Genomic DNA, 15,523 nt, shown 5'->3' with positions numbered 1-15,523 from the left:
TTATTATTACTCATCGTGTGTGTGTGTGTGTGTGTGTGTGTGTGTGTGTAGGTCAGAGAACAACTCTGTGGAGTCAGTTCTCTTCTGCCACCTTTAGGTGGGTCCTGGGGATCTAACTCACATTGTAAGGTTGGTATGGTAAGGGGCAATTGTCGCAACTGTCTTAACCCACCAAGCCATCTCATTGGCCCTAGCATTTTTTTTTTCAAAGTAAAAATTTGGAGGTGATCTCCCTTTATGTGACATGGTAAAAGTCTTTGCCAAATTCAGGCACTGTGATCTTGCATTTCTCAGGCTCTAGAACTGTGAGAAATAATTTTTCTATCTAAGAAATTAAGCTATGTTTTGAAGACACATGCATTTGAAGGCATGTAAAGTCCTTATGCTTATCTCCATCGGATTAAGATGCCTGGGAACTCAGCTCTTTCTGCCTCAGGCTTTGGGAGTGCTGGCATCATAAAGTGTGTGCTTTACCATTATTCTTGCTAAAATAAAACTACATGGACTATTTACTATAAGGACAAAAGAGAGCTATTGAGTTGGGTCCTGGGGTAAAACTGGTCATGGGAATTTTGAGGAAACACATGATCGCAAAGCACTGATTTCAATACGTTGGTTGTTCCCTTCATGGGAGAGTAAAAGAAAAGCCAGCGCCACTGGCACTAAATGTGAACGCTGTCCGGATGGTCTGATCTTTAGTGCAGTCTTTGGTCGGAGGCATGTAAGGAGTGGAAGCGCTCGTACATCCGTGTATATGTTTATATCTGAAAGATAGGCGTTTGGCTGCTGAAACCCTGCCCTGTGCCTGCTCTCGGCAACGTCCTCGGAGGGTCGGGGAGGGCAGAAAGCTGCTCCCCCGGCCAAGGGCCAAACTGACCAAGCAAGGCCGCTTCCTGATTGCCAAGGACCGCTCCAGGGCTTGCGGTGACTTCTGCAGGCCATCGCTGGCTCGGGCACGGGCGGTTCCGACAGCCTTTGAGGCCGAAGTAGGCACTTTCACAAAGCCAGGCCTGAAGGAAGTGAAGACATGCCTCGGTGAAATCTGTCAGGGGTCCCTTTACCCAAGTTACTGGAACAGAGTCAAAAACAATCCTCGGGCTCGTTAGCAGACACAGTTGGCTTCTGGGGATCAAGCCGGAGAGTCTTCATAACTTGTAGGGCAGTCTTCTCTCCTTTAACCGTTTACTAGGTAACGGGCCAGGCACCGCCACCTTAGAAACAAGCGGCTCCGCACTCCAACTTTTCCGGACGTGGTGCGACCTCCGCTCTCGCTGCGTATTTCCGCTTCTGGTCATGTGGCAGGGGTACCGCGGCCGCTCCTTCTCACCGCGACTCCTTCCCAGTCCGCAGACCGACACGTCACTCCTCGGTTCTCAACCAAACTGCTCGGAGCAGGCTCTTTCCGCGCATTCCGCTCGCCTGCCTCCACCTATCCCAGTTCGGCGGGCGCTCATAGTCACGCCTCTCAATTGGCTGAGTGATAGCTAAAATTGACCACTCAAAAAGGGGGAACCTGGCTTGGTCTACGCCTTCGGAATGACAGACAGGATCGCCATCCTATCGCTCCCCTGAAGTGCTCATTGCCCTGGGCCAGCCAATGCGGAGCAGGGCAGGGAGGCGGGCCTTGGCTGCTGTCAGGGTTGGGTGCGCCACTGAACGGATGGCAGTGGGAGCCGAGTGGATTCCTGAGCAGCATCCGCCGGGTGAGGAGGCCCCTAGGGTAGTGCTTGAAGGTTAGCGACAGGTGCAGTGCAGGGTGTTGGCGGGCCCGAACGAGGTGCTGGAGGCAGGCCTGTAACGGTGGGGAGCAGAGCATGCCTGCGGCCTTGCGGAGGAGGGGGCGTGTGGGGTGATGTGGGGACCTCCGGGCACTGGGCACCGGACGATCGGAGGAAGGGTCTTGGCAGGGTGCTGCGCTCTGGCAGCGTGGGCGTGGGCCCCGAAATCCTGAGACTAGCTTGGAGGGGCCATGCGGAGTGTGCTGAGGTGTTGGGGTCGGGGTCTGGGGTCCGTTCGGTGAGGGTGTGCAGGAGGACGTGGAGACGCTGAGGCTGCAGCTAGGGTGGGTCAGGATGTCAAGGCTTGCATGCACGGCTGAGAAGCAGCGAGATGCTGAGCGGATAAGAAAAGCGTCTTTCTCCGTTCGGTGCCCTGTCGGCGTGTGGAAATTACCGGAGAACAGGATGAAAACTCCCAGCACTCGGCTTTAAATTACTAACTGCCTTTACTCGGTTTTCAAGTCCAGGTTTTAGCGCTGTCGCTCCCCCTGCTTACTTTTCAGGTGTGTGGATCATATCAGGTCAGTGGTGTTTTGTTGCGGTTTCAGCTATCTCCGGAGAACAGCTCCAAACCCAGGAGATGGGACTGAATTTTTCACTCCCCGGAGTTAGTGCATGATAAAGCCTTCCCTTTGGAATTATAATTAGACACACTAGCCCAAACTGCTCCGCTGGGACAGTTAATTAAAGAAAAAATTCTTGACTTCCCCATGTGATTCTTCGTATTTTCCATCTAGTCCAGTGCTATCCTTTTCCAATCTTTTTGTTTTTCCTCCAGTAAGAAAGGAACAAGATAAGTAGTAATGCAGACTCACTTGATCCCCATAGTTTTGAACAATGCTACATATTTTCTGTCATTACATTCTTTGCCCTTAGTCCTTAACACAACTCTTGTCTATAATTACCATTTTGAACTGTCTGCAGATTGCTTCCCTCACTACCACTCCGATATTTTATTCTGGTTCAGAAGAAAAAAAATTATGTTTTCCCTCTAGATTATCATCTGGTGTTACAAGCTGTTTCTGGGTCATTAGGGTCAGTTACAGAGATGCCTTGAAACATGATTTGACAGGGAAATAGATCTGAGCAATAGAGTATGAATTATGAAGATGAAAATACAGTGGGCTGAGTATGTTTCTCTCCTCTTGAGTGCATGGCTTGCTCTTGGGTTAGTCATCAACCTGTACTTCCGTTGGCCAGGAAGCATCCACACTGGGATTTGGAACAGAAAAAAGCTTGTAGCCACTTGTAGCCAATCAGTTGAGGCTTAGACTTAGGGCTGGAACTCACGTCCAGTCCGTCATGATTTCTGGTTTTCTGCTTTCACTTTTGTAGGTCATGTTCGTTTCCATCTTCTACTTAACCTCCCTCCTCTTTCCCCCAGCTCCAGCCCCACCCCCTTACTCTTTTTGTGGTCGGCTCTCACACTAATCCAAACTGACCTAGAACTTAACCTTGTATCCAGCTTGAACTCAACTGCACAATGACTTTTCCTCAGTGTCACCAAGTGTTGGGGACATGTACGTGCGCTATCCGTACCTGGCTTGGTGCATGTGTCCTCCCCACCCCCATCATTCATTTTCATGTATGCTTTCTTTTCCCTTTTAAAAAATCATCTTTATTTGTTTTTTTTCCATCTTTTTATTTTTGCATGCTTTTCTTCTGCCGCCTTTTTTCCCACTTCTATTTCTGCCTGATTCTCCTGTCATACTTTTGCCTGTTGTGCTATGTACTTGGTAGCTGTGGAAGTAGGCAACAGAATTGTCGGTTGAATATTTGTTTCTGTAGTACAGAAGATGGAAAGGTGGGGCTTTTTGCCTATTAGGCAAATGCCCTGTTGTTGAATTCCATGGGCAGCCCTTTTAAAGATTTTTATTTTGAGACAGGCTCTCACTAAGTTGGCTAGTGTGGCTGGAGCCTTTGATCCTTCTGCCTCTGTCTCTTGAGTAACTGGGATTTTAGACATGTTGAGTGGTATGATTACTCATTTTTAGTCATTTTTGATGGGGGAGGCAGTATCATTAGGTTACCAGGTAACCCCGACTAGCCTAGAGTTTGCTGTGTAGATCAGACTGGCCTCCTGAGTGCTGGGATTAAAGGCATGTGCCACCAAGAATGGTCCTAACTATTTATTCTTGACACATAAACCTAATAGTGTTTGCTTCTTTGCTGGTACATCAATCTTTAGTCAAAGCTTGGGTGTTAGTATTAGCTCTAACCTCTCTAGTATTTTTGTAGCTTGTATATACTTATGGTTCTTTCTCACCCTAAAAGATTAAAGTTAACTTAAGTAAATTCAGGGTATTCAACATCTTCGTCTTGTCCTCTCATTTTAGCTATTTGAATATCATCAGTTACCACCCATTGATGTCAAGATGACTAAGCTTGGATTTTTGCGGTTGTCCTATGAGAAGCAGGACACACTTCTGAAGCTTCTCATCCTGTCGATGGCTGCTGTGTTATGTGAGTCTATGTGTGGGCTTCTTGGAGTTGGAATGATGAAAAACTTAAAAATGGATTTTAAAAAACATGCCTTATTCTTTTAGCAGATCACTGTTCTTTTTACCATTTCTCATTGGTATAATCTTATGAAGACAAACTAACTCAAGAAATACTAAATTCAGGGCTGTTGATCATAGGAAAAGTAGGAAACATGCTCTGTTGGTTCTGTATTTTCATTGGCTGAAAGAAAGTGGGAGCTGTTGGGTGTTGAATTTTGTAAAAGAGTTATCTTCAACTCTGGTGCTTGTGATGGATCATATTGCCATCTTGACAGGCTCTAGAATCCCCTAGGAGACAAGCCCAGGGCACTACAGTGAGGAATTATCTGGATTATGTCTACTGAGGTTGGAAGGTTGATGCCCTTCTGTGGGCAGGGGGTCTGAACTGAATTAAAAGGAGAAAGTGAGCAGAACCGGCCTCTTCCTGATTGGATGCAGTAGGATCTGTCGCATTGTGCTCTGCCACCTCCGTTCTATGCTCATAGCTCTCTCATCCTTGAACTATGAACCAAAATAAAATAAAATAAAAGCCAAAAAATTCTCCCTTCCATTTGTTTTGTCAGGTTTTTAATCCAGCAATAGGAAAAGTAACTAGTTTGAGGCAGAGTTTTGCTATGAACCCTCAGCTTCCCAAGGGCTGGCATTGTAAGCACGCATTACTGAACCTTAGTATTTTTGAAAGCCTTTTGAGGACTTATTGTTTTTAAAGCTTTTCCAGCTCTTGATGAGTCATAAGTATACCCTTACTTGACATATCTCTTTGTTTGTTCCAAGACTAAGGTAAGGGGTGTGTGTATATGTAAAAGGGTCAGTATATGTAAAAGTCACCAAATTCGGTATTAGGTAAATGTGATCGGACAGGCTTTGTGTAATACAACAGTTAAATGAATCCCATTGAAGTGAAAAAAACGTAGATGGTTTGGTCAGACTCGTTTCTTCTAGGTGGGGAGAAATGGATGGAGACTTTATTTGAGAACTATTCTGTATTCTCTGTGACTCTAGTGCTAGATAACTTTAGTTTCTCCATAGTGCTGCTGTTTATCTTCTGTTCTTTAATGGAATGTTACCAATGAAAACATTTATTCTCTGGACTTTGCAGCATTTTCTACTCGTCTCTTTGCTGTCCTGAGATTTGAAAGTGTTATCCATGAGTTTGATCCGTGAGTACCTTTGCTCTGATATTTCCTTCTGGAGGTGTTGAAGTTTTTGGGTTTAAATTCTAATCAGTTATCAGTAATGGAAGTGTATTTTCAGTACATTTAAAAGATGACTCCTTCAAGTTTTCCAAGTGAGTATTGTCAACTCAAACAATGCAATAGACTTTGCTGTTAAGCCTGCTTACTTGAGGTCTGGCTAGGCTAAGAGAAATCTACCTTTTTTTTTTTTTTTTTTTTTGATCAAGAACAGTAATACACATAAAGGAAAGGATCCTGGACTATATTTAAGACTATTAAGAATATCACAAGTCATGAACTTGAGATCATAACTTCCTTTCCTATTTATTTATTTATACAGTAGAAATTGGGCTTGTTGTTAAATTTGAAGGCACTAAAAATGTTAAAAACTATGAGAGCTGGGTATTGTGGCAAATGCCTATAATCCTGGGCTGTATAGTGAGAGTCTATCTAAAAAGTATTGGGAAAATAAAATAAAATAAAAAAATCTGGGCATGGTGGCACATTCCTTTAATCCCAGCACTTGGGAGGAAGAGGCAGGTGTATCTCTTTAAGTTCAAGACCAGCCTGGTTTACATAGTAGGTTCTAGGCTAGCTAAGACTATAAGGTTATGTAGTGAGATCCTATCTCAGAAAAACCAAACCAAACAAAAGCCAACCTGGGACTGGAGAGTTGGCTCTATGGTTAAGAGCATGTACTGCTTTTGCAGAGGATTGAAATTTAGTTCCCAGCTCCCATGTCAGATGGCTCACTACCACTTGTAACTCCAGCTCCAGGGGGTCTGAGGCTTCTGACATCTCAGACACATGCATAAACACATAATAAAAAGTCTAAGATTTTGTTTATTAGATTGAAAAAGATAGGGTGAAACCCTCAGTTAGTATTAATACCATTAGCTGGGCATGATGGTACATGCCTATAACTTCAGTACTCTAGGGGTCAAGATGCAAGAGGGTTGTGGCAAGCTGGAGACCAGCTTTGGCCACATAGTAAGTACGAGGCTATCTAGGACTACATTGGAAGACCCTATCTGAAAAAACCCTGAACTGGGACAGTGATATGGCGCACTGAGTAAAGGCACTTGCTGTTAGGATTGAGGTAGACCCCCAGCACTCACACTGTGGAAGGAAAGAGTTAATTCTCAAAAGTTGTCCTCTACTCTCCTGGCAAGATACCACCTCCCTGTCATTGTTCAATCTTAGATGGTCTTTCAACAAAAAACTCAGAGCCAGATATCAGAGTGAAAGCTGAAAGATCAGAGAAGCAGAACAGCCAGCCACTAGTTCCTACCTCTATGAAATCCTCAGCCTGAAAGAGTGAGTTCCTGTTTGCTCGTGCCTCATATACCTTTCTCTGCCCTGCCATATTAAATTAAAGGGATTAAAGACATGTGGGCTTCTCAAGTCAAGGCATGAGAATAAGTGCTGGGATTAAAGGTGTGAGCCACCACTGCCTGGCTCTGTGTCTAATGCAGTGGCTGCTCTGTCCTCTGATCCCTAGGCAAGTTTATTAGGGTACACAATATATCATCATACTTCCAAATAAATAAAACTTTTTTTTTTGTTTTTAAACTTAACATTTTCTAAGCATCTTTCTTTTTTTCTTTTGAGCACTATTTTACAGATTGTCTTTAAATCCTTAAAACAATTCAGTGAAATACAGGTACAGTTTTTTTTTCTGTTAATGAGAAGACTGGGACTGTGTCCAAAGTTACACATTTACTAGGTGGGAACCTAGATTTGAATGTGGATTTGTCTGATTCCACAGACTGAGGTCATTGTCATTATTGCCTAAAGTTGAGTCTTAGGAAATATAGAAGCCAGAGTCCTAGATTCTTTAGTTTTTGAATATTTAAAAACAGCTCATTCGGCCGGGCGTTGGTGGCGCACGCCTTTAATCCCAGCACTCGGGAGGCAGAGCCAGGCGGATCTCTGTGAGTTCAAGGCCAGCCTGGGCTACCAAGTGAGCTCCAGGAAAGGCGCAAAGCTACACAGAGAAACCCTGTCTCGAAAAACCAAAAAAAAAAAAAAAAAACAACAAAAAAAAACAGCTCATTCATATTTGGTAACATTGCTTAAAACATTCAAGGCCTGTACTTGGTTTGTAGACTTGTCATTTTGTTTTATATAGGTATTTTAAAGAACTTGGAGGTATTATAGATATTTTCTTTGGGGAGCTTTGAAATCAATTTACATTTTTTTTTTCTCATGAATGAGAAGATTTACTGTGCTGGTTAGGTTTTTTTTTTTTTTTTTTGTTTTTCGAGACGGTTTCTCTGTGTAGTTTTGGTGCCTGCCCTGGATCTCACTCTGTAGACCAGGCTGGCCTCAAACTCACAGAGATCCGCCTGCCTCTGCCTCCCAAGTGCTGGGATTAAAGGCGTGTGCCACCACTGCCCATCTTATGCTGGTTAGTTTTGACTGTCAACTTGACTCTAAAATCTCCTGAGAAGAGAGGTTTTGTGTGTTTTTTGAGACAGGTTCTTACTTTGCAGCCCTATCTGTCCTGGAACTCTATGTAGACCAGGCTGGCCTTGACACTCACAGAGGTCTGCTTGCTTCTACTCCTAAGCACTGGAACTAAAAGTGTATGCCACTACACCAGGCCCAGGCAGAGTCTAAATCAGGTTGCCTTGTGGGCCTATTTGTGGGGGATTGTCTGGATTTTTCATTAAGGAGGAAGACCCAGCCCCATTGTAAGTGGAGTCATTCCCTGGGCAAGTGGTCCTGAACAGTTAAAGAGAGAGAGAGAGAGCAAGCAAGCAGGTAGACTGGCAGGCAGGCAGGCCGGCTGGCCTGTATGTGTTCATTTCTCTGCTGTTGACTGTGGATGTAACCTGCTGTTTCAACTTCTTTGCTAGCATGGACTGTAACCTGGAATTGTAAGCCAAATACTTACTTTTTCCCCTTGTTTTTTTTTTTTTGTCTTAGTCTAAGTACTTTACTTTTTTTGTTTTGCAACTAAAAACAAAAAATTAAAATATAGTTAAGTCATTTCTCCACTCTCTTTCCTCCCTCAAACCCCTACTGTTTTTTGTCAGGGTATTTTATCATAGAACAGAAATGAAAACACAACACTTATATCATTTTCTTTCTTTTTTGAGAAAGGGTTTTATGTAGTTCAGGGTAGCTTCTAATCTGCTCTGTAGCTGGCTGAGGATGACCTTGAACTCCTGATACTCCTGCCTCCATCTCCCAGATGCTGGAATTACAGTCTTGTGCCACCAGGCCCACATCTTTGTTTTGTTTCTTGATCTAACTGTTAGAGCTTCATTCTTAGACCCTCCAGATAGGTGAATATTGAGGTGAGCTAATCAGGGCGAAAAAGTGTCTGTAGTAGAACTGGAAGACACTGTACAAATGATCTGACTATTCCTTTTCTAAGGAGGAACCATGCCCAGAGCTGATCTTAGTTCACTAATTTACGCTTCTTTCTTAGTCCGCCTCCTACTGGTAGATAGTGGACATGATTATAACACACGCTGACTGCCTTCTAGAACCTTCATCTTTTCTGTACCTCTGACAGTTACCAGAATAACATTTCTTCGTGAGGAACAGAAGGGTAGAGCTTTACGCCATCTGCTGCTTCTCCTTACCTCAGCTGCCAAAACTTGACTGACCAAGGAGAAAAATAGAGTTAAGGAAGTGGGCTAGGGAGTGATTATCCATGGTTGGAGACCCATTTATTTATTTGGTTTTGCTCCACCTCCCCTTTCTTTTTCATTTAGGGAAGTGCTTACACAGCCTGGCTCTAAAAAACTTCTTCCATGTATAATTTTTAACATTTCTCACCCTGTACTTTATATGTAATGTATACTGTTAGGTATGCTGCAGTGTAGGTGATGTCAGACGTATTTGAAATACCATGAATGGACCTTGTTAGAAGGTTAAGCACTCATTAGGAAGTTCTTGTTATCATGTGGGTTAAATTTTTTCCCATCCTGCATATAGTGTTATACTAATATCTTTATAGATGTTCATTACCTAGAGGTGTCCATGTGTTCTTGTGTGTGGTAGAGGAACAAAATGTTTGTCACTTGAAAAGGGTCAAATCTCATGCTTTAGAGGTCTTGCCTTCTGGGTGCTTGAATTCTTTTGCTGGCTTTATTATCTGCCACAGCCTGGCCTGCTGAAGTATCCCGTTTGAGTGCTTTGTATGGACATTAGACTTCAAGTTCATTTCCTTTGGAGAAAAGCAGTGCTTTAATTGATACAAGTGTAGAATAGAAATAGAGACTTAAGTTAGTATAAATGATTTTCATGACATAATTTTTGGCAATAAACTTTATTCACACAAGGCTGTGTTCCTTAGTGGCATAATCTGAAAACCAAGCTCTTTGCAAAGTAGGACACTCTGAGTACAGAGATGTGGGGGGACATGGTGCTTTTCTTTCTTGTTCTAGGTACTTTAATTATCGGACTACCCGGTTTCTGGCTGAGGAGGGGTTTTATAAATTCCATAACTGGTTTGATGACCGGGCCTGGTACCCTTTGGGCCGAATCATTGGAGGAACAATTTACCCAGGTGAGGAGGGACAGGATTTGTTGTGTTTGTAAGGACAGTGTGGTGTTTGTATGCCGTGAAACGGCTTTATTTCTGTCTGCTTCACTTCAGGATACTTGTAATTTCTTTCTGATTATAGATTTCCAAAAGTGGGTCTTATAGAGAACATGGGTGGGATAGTGGAGATGTGAGGAGGGGAGGATGTCTTACACATTCTGGAGAGAATCCTTAGCAGAGAAGTGTAGAAACTTAGTACAATTGCTATGATAGTATTTCTAGTGGTTTGTTAAGACCTGTGTTGTTACTTTATTGAAATTTGGATTGACACTTTTCTTTTTATTTTCTTACCAGGACAACCTAATGGGATTACTTTTTCCTGTTTCAGGCTTAATGATCACCTCTGCTGCAATCTACCACGTACTGCATTTTTTCCATATCACCATTGACATTAGGAATGTCTGTGTTTTCCTGGCCCCTCTCTTCTCCTCCTTTACCACCATCGTTACATACCATCTTACCAAAGAGCTCAAGGTAAAGGATTTGAGTGACAGGAAGCTTGGGACCGAATGTTGTGGAATCTCTAGTAGATGTTGGAGAGGTGGAGGAATCTAGAGCCTTAAAAGGTTGGGGAATGTTGTGAAACTTACAGGGGAGATGTACAAATATCTATTCACCCCAGATAGGGAACCAATGACAGACCAACTAAGGATACCCCCAAAGTTCAGCTTGGAACTGATAAATTTTTTTTTTTTTTTTTTTTTTGGTTTTTCGAGACAGGGTTTCTCTGTGTAGCTTTGCGCCTTTCCTGGAACTCACTTGGTAGACCAGGCTGGCCTCGAACTCACAGAGATCCACCTGGCTTTGCCTCCCGAGTGCTGGGATTAAAGGCGTGCGCCACCACCGCCCGGCGGAACTGATAAATTTTTATTACGGTTACTTAAAGTGGAAATGACTCAAAAGTGACAGCTACATCAACAAAAGCCACCTCAGCATGGGTGACATCTCATAAAAGCTGGAAGGCCAGGGCTTACTGCATGAGTTGCAAGCAGCTTGACAGACTGGAATGTCTCTTCCGGCAGCTCACTTTGTTTGGGCCTCTTCCATGCGGGTTGGCAGGTCTGGGCCTCTTCTAGGCTGCTCTACTTATCTGAGAGTATCTCTGAGCAGTTACTGTTTATATAAAATGGGGAGCCAGGGGCCTAGTGAATCTGGTTTGTTTTAGGGACTTCCTAAAGCTTTTAAGTTGTTTTCTTTCTGAAGGGCGGAATACTTCCCTTTATAACAGGTTCTTAACCTGTTGCTTGTGACCTCTTTGGCAAACCTCTATCTCCAAAAATATTTACATTACAATTCATAACAGTAGCGAAAATATGGTTATGAAGTAGCAACAAAAATAATTTTATGGTTAGGGGTTACCACAACATGAAGAATTGTATTAAAGGGTCGCCTCATTAGGAAGATTGAGAACCATTGCTTTAGAACATTCTTAGTTTTTTTTTTTTTTTTTTTTTTTTTTTTTTTTTTTTTGAGACAGGGTTTCTTTTTTTTTTTTTTTTGTGATATATATTTTTTATTTTACAATACCATTCAGTTCTACATATCAGCCATGGGTTCCCCTATTCTCCCCCCTCCCACGCCCTCCCCTTACCCCCAGCCCACCCTCCATTCCCATCTCCTCCAGGACAAGTCCTCCCCCGAGGACTGTGATCGACTTGGTAGACTCAGTCCAGGGAGGTCCAGTCCCTTCCTCCCAGACTGAGCCAAGTGTCCCGAGACAGGGTTTCTTTATGTAGTGCTGGCTGTCTTGAAACTTGCTGTATAGACCAGGCTGGCCTCGAACTCACCAAGACCTGCCTGCGTCTTCTTCCCAGGTACTGGGATTAAAGGCGTGAGCCACCACTGCCCAGCCAGAACATCCTTAGTTTTAAGGAGCTTCTCTTTAGGGTGGCTTGTTAGCTCTTGAAGGAAATTAGAAATTTTTACACAATGGGGAGCCAGAGGTTAAAGACATTTGTTGAACTGAATTAGTGGGGAATATGTGCTTTATTATCATTTGTAGCTGTCTGTTTTTTTAAGGACAAATTGCTATGTAAAGAAAAAAATCAGCAGTTAACATGTAAAATTGACATGTTTAGATTTTGAATCCCTCACCAATGTGAGGAAGAAGAGGGGAAAAAAACTACATGTTTTCCAAAGTGGTTATTTCTACTGGAAATAGGCACTTAGCAATTTTTTGTTGATACATTAAAAAAAAAAATTTTTGAAATTCTTAAGCATTTTGGCTTGATAATGCTGATTCTCTTTTTTCAGGTTTCTTGTTGACTTGATTCTTTGGACTCTATTCTTACTCTGTGGCTGCAGTGTTAGGGGGGTTCCTGAGAGATGACAAGCTAGCAGGAGGGCTTGAGAAGCCAGGGTCAGTTTGGAGGACTTTTTATCCTTTGGTGTGATCATCAACAAACAAACCTTACTATTTATTTACTTTCTTATATTTTGAATATGGTTTTATTTTGTTTCTCTCTCTCTTTTTTTTTAACTTTAAAAGTTGGCTGGTAACTCTCTAACTTTATAGTCTAACCTCCTGACATCCTCAGTCTAGGTAGATCGACACTTTTTTGTTGAGTTGTTGTTTTTGAGATAGGATTTTCCTATGGAGCCCAGGCTGGTCTCAGAATCGCTATCTTCCTGTTTCCACTTTCCAAGTGCTGGGATTACATGTGTTTGCTATCATGCCCAATTTTTTGTTTTCTTTTAAAGTTAAATAATAACTTTATTCTTGTAGAACTGGCGTTTTTGTGATGTATAGTTACTGTTAGAGGAGGGAACTAAAAAGTCTGTGATACTTGTAGCTAAATAGTCCATTCTGGTGCAAATTCTGGCTTTTATTTATTTATTTTAGACAGAGTCTCACTGTATAGTCCTGGCTGATCTCAAACTCACAGAGATTTACCTGCTTTTGCCTCTAGCTCTGGAGTGCTGAGGTTAAAGGTGTGTGCCACCATACCCAAGCAGGCTCTGGTTTTGACAGCTCATGGGATTTTTACTATTATTATCAGTATTATTATTGTTTTGGGGCAGGCTACTATGTAGTCCAAGCTAATCTTGAACTCACTGTGTAGCCAAGGATGATCTTGAATGTCTGCTGAGATTATAGGCATGTCCCACCATGCTTGGTGTATGTGGTTCTAGGGATCAAACCAGGGTTTCATGCTTGCTGGGCACATAAATACCCTGTCAACTGAGTTATATCTCTAATTACTCTCCTCCTACTCTTTCTTTTGCTTTTAGAAAGGATCGTGCTGTATTGGTCTTGGGTTTGTAATCCTCTTGCCTCATCTGCTGATATTACAGGTCTTTCCATCATACATCAGAGTCCATATTCCATATGGTGTATCTGTCTCAGCATATTTGTACTCAGCATTAGATTTGGTGTTCTCATGCGGAATTGACTATGAAGTTTTTGGCTTTCTTGTGCTGTGTGCATTTCTAGCATCTCATATTGACAGTGGAAATTTTTGAACCCTCACTGGGCCCCTTATAAAGAGAATAGACTGTGGGTACTCAGTTCTCTTAGGGGTGTATCCATGTTAATTTCTTTTTCTTCAGGATGCAGGAGCTGGTCTTCTTGCTGCTGCCATGATTGCTGTAGTTCCTGGGTATATTTCTCGGTCTGTAGCTGGCTCTTATGACAACGAAGGTAAGATTTAGAGTGCCGAAATGGATTTTTATTGTTGTTCTGTTTTTTTGAGACAGGGTTTCTCTGTGTAGTCCTGGCTGTCCTGGAACTTGCTTTGTAGAGACCAGTCTGCCTTTGAACTCATAGAGATCCACCGTCTCTGCTTTCCAAGTGCTGGGATTAAAGGCATGTGCCACTACACCTGGTGAATGCTGTTCGCTTTATTATCTACTGAAATTTCACAAGGCGCTGAATTTGGGTTCATCTCTATTGCTTAGCAGTAATAAAATTGGACTTGGTAAGAAGATTAGGAATAGGCAGGAAAGGATCTTGGACAAGATACTCTTCTCGAGAGGTAGCTGGGAACTTTAAAAAATTAATACCTGTTTACTGTGTGTATCTGCATGCATGCTTATACATGCTTTTATGTCAAGGTCAGAGGACAGCTTGAAGCTGTTAATTCTCTTCTGTTCTTCCCTGTGATTCCCAGGGATTAGACTCAGGTCATCAGACTTGATAGCAAGTGCTACTTGAGCTAGCTGAGCAGTCTCATCAGCCATAGCTGGAAACTTCTTAACAGACCTTTGTTTACTCTCTGGACTCACATTTAACTGTTGTTTTAACATTATGATTGTTGTTCTTAATTTTCCTAGTGTTTCTTTAAAATTACAGTGACTTTTCTTGACATATTTTTGTTGAAACATATTGGGAAAACATAATGTTAGTTATTATAAAGATAGATAATAAATTAGATTATTTTGTGTTATAATTAAGAAATTTAAGGGATAGATGATAGATGTCCCATAATCTGTTAAATAATATAGTAATGGACCTGTATAAATAACTCGAACTGAGTATGGTTGCATATATTTGTAATCCTGTCATTTAAGCAGGAAGATGAGTTCAAGGCCATCCTTGACTATATAGTGATTTTGAGGCCAGCCTGGGCTACATGAGTCATTGTTCCAGAAAATAAAAACAATTTAAAAAACTTCAAAGCTGGACTGATGCTCATATTATGGTAATCCTAGCATTCAAAGTGAAAATGGAAGATGTTGAGTTCAAGTCCAGTGTGGGCTTCATAGTGAGTATGAGTTTAGCTTTGGCTACATAGTGAATTTCAGGCCAACCTGTGCTACCTAGCACAAACAAACAAAACTAAACAACAACAAAAAGTTAAAGCTCTCGAACATTGTGCTTTGGGGATGTCATGTAAAGAGAAATGTATTTGGTTTTGGGAATCAAAGGAAAGTCTTTTGGAAGTGGTGGAAATTGATCTGGATCCATATTTGGGAATTTCATGAGGCAATTTTTTTTTTCCAGGGGGTGGGGAGTCAGGTGGTGGTGGAACTGTAGATTGAATTTAGGGCTTTGGGCATGCTAGACACGTGTTCTGTCTTATAGATATAGCCCCAGGTCATCCATTAGTCAACTATTAAGGACAGCACATTCCAAGTAAAAAGTCTGCCTTTATTAACATGCATATAGCTTTGTATATACGTAAGACTAAATGCCTACAAATAAAATAGTGTTAGGACCAATATTTACTGGTTGCTTTCTATATTCTAGTAACTATTCCAGGTGCTTTATCTGCACTGCATCTGTCTTTACAATGATTTTAATAAGTAGATATTTACTGTAGACTCTGTGGACTAGAGGTGCAGTTCAGGAGGTAAGATTTGCCTAGCATGCATGAGGCCCTGTGTTTAATCTCTAGCACTGGGGGAAGAAAATTATACTCAGATTTCTTCTTATGGGAAGCAAAGGCAAAGGGACATAAAATAATTTGCCTAAAATTATACTTGTACTGAATAGTAGTTTAGAAATGTGATTCTAGATAGTGTGTTCCAGACTGTTCTGATTGTATGTGTGTAAGTGCAGGTGCCTGA

At 42.1% G+C, this 15,523-nt stretch overlaps 1 protein-coding gene across 3 annotated transcripts in view; it reads left to right on the top strand.

The window, feature by feature from the left end:
• The first annotated feature begins 977 nt into the window (after nucleotides 1–977).
• The window catches only part of Stt3a (STT3 oligosaccharyltransferase complex catalytic subunit A), a 31,649-nt gene continuing 17,103 nt past the window's right edge, over nucleotides 978–15,523 (top strand). Inside the window, exons 1-6 of one of the 3 annotated variants that reach the window (XM_042280656.2) lie at nucleotides 978–1,703; nucleotides 4,115–4,241; nucleotides 5,379–5,439; nucleotides 9,858–9,979; nucleotides 10,344–10,489; nucleotides 13,565–13,655. In XM_042280656.2, the coding sequence (XP_042136590.1) occupies nucleotides 4,154–4,241; nucleotides 5,379–5,439; nucleotides 9,858–9,979; nucleotides 10,344–10,489; nucleotides 13,565–13,655 (508 nt within the window). In that variant the 5' untranslated portion in view covers nucleotides 978–1,703; nucleotides 4,115–4,153. Of the gene's footprint in view, nucleotides 1,734–1,828; nucleotides 2,282–4,114; nucleotides 4,242–5,378; nucleotides 5,440–9,857; nucleotides 9,980–10,343; nucleotides 10,490–13,564; nucleotides 13,656–15,523 lie in introns of those variants that run through there. The other 2 variants (XM_076576008.1, XM_076576009.1) reach the window with 2 other exon arrangements.

Source organism: Peromyscus maniculatus, chromosome 7 (genome assembly GCF_049852395.1).
Source record: "Peromyscus maniculatus bairdii isolate BWxNUB_F1_BW_parent chromosome 7, HU_Pman_BW_mat_3.1, whole genome shotgun sequence".
NCBI lineage: Eukaryota > Metazoa > Chordata > Mammalia > Rodentia > Cricetidae > Peromyscus > Peromyscus maniculatus.
Note: the sequence above shows the minus strand (reverse complement) of the source record. Positions and strands in the feature narration are given on the sequence as shown.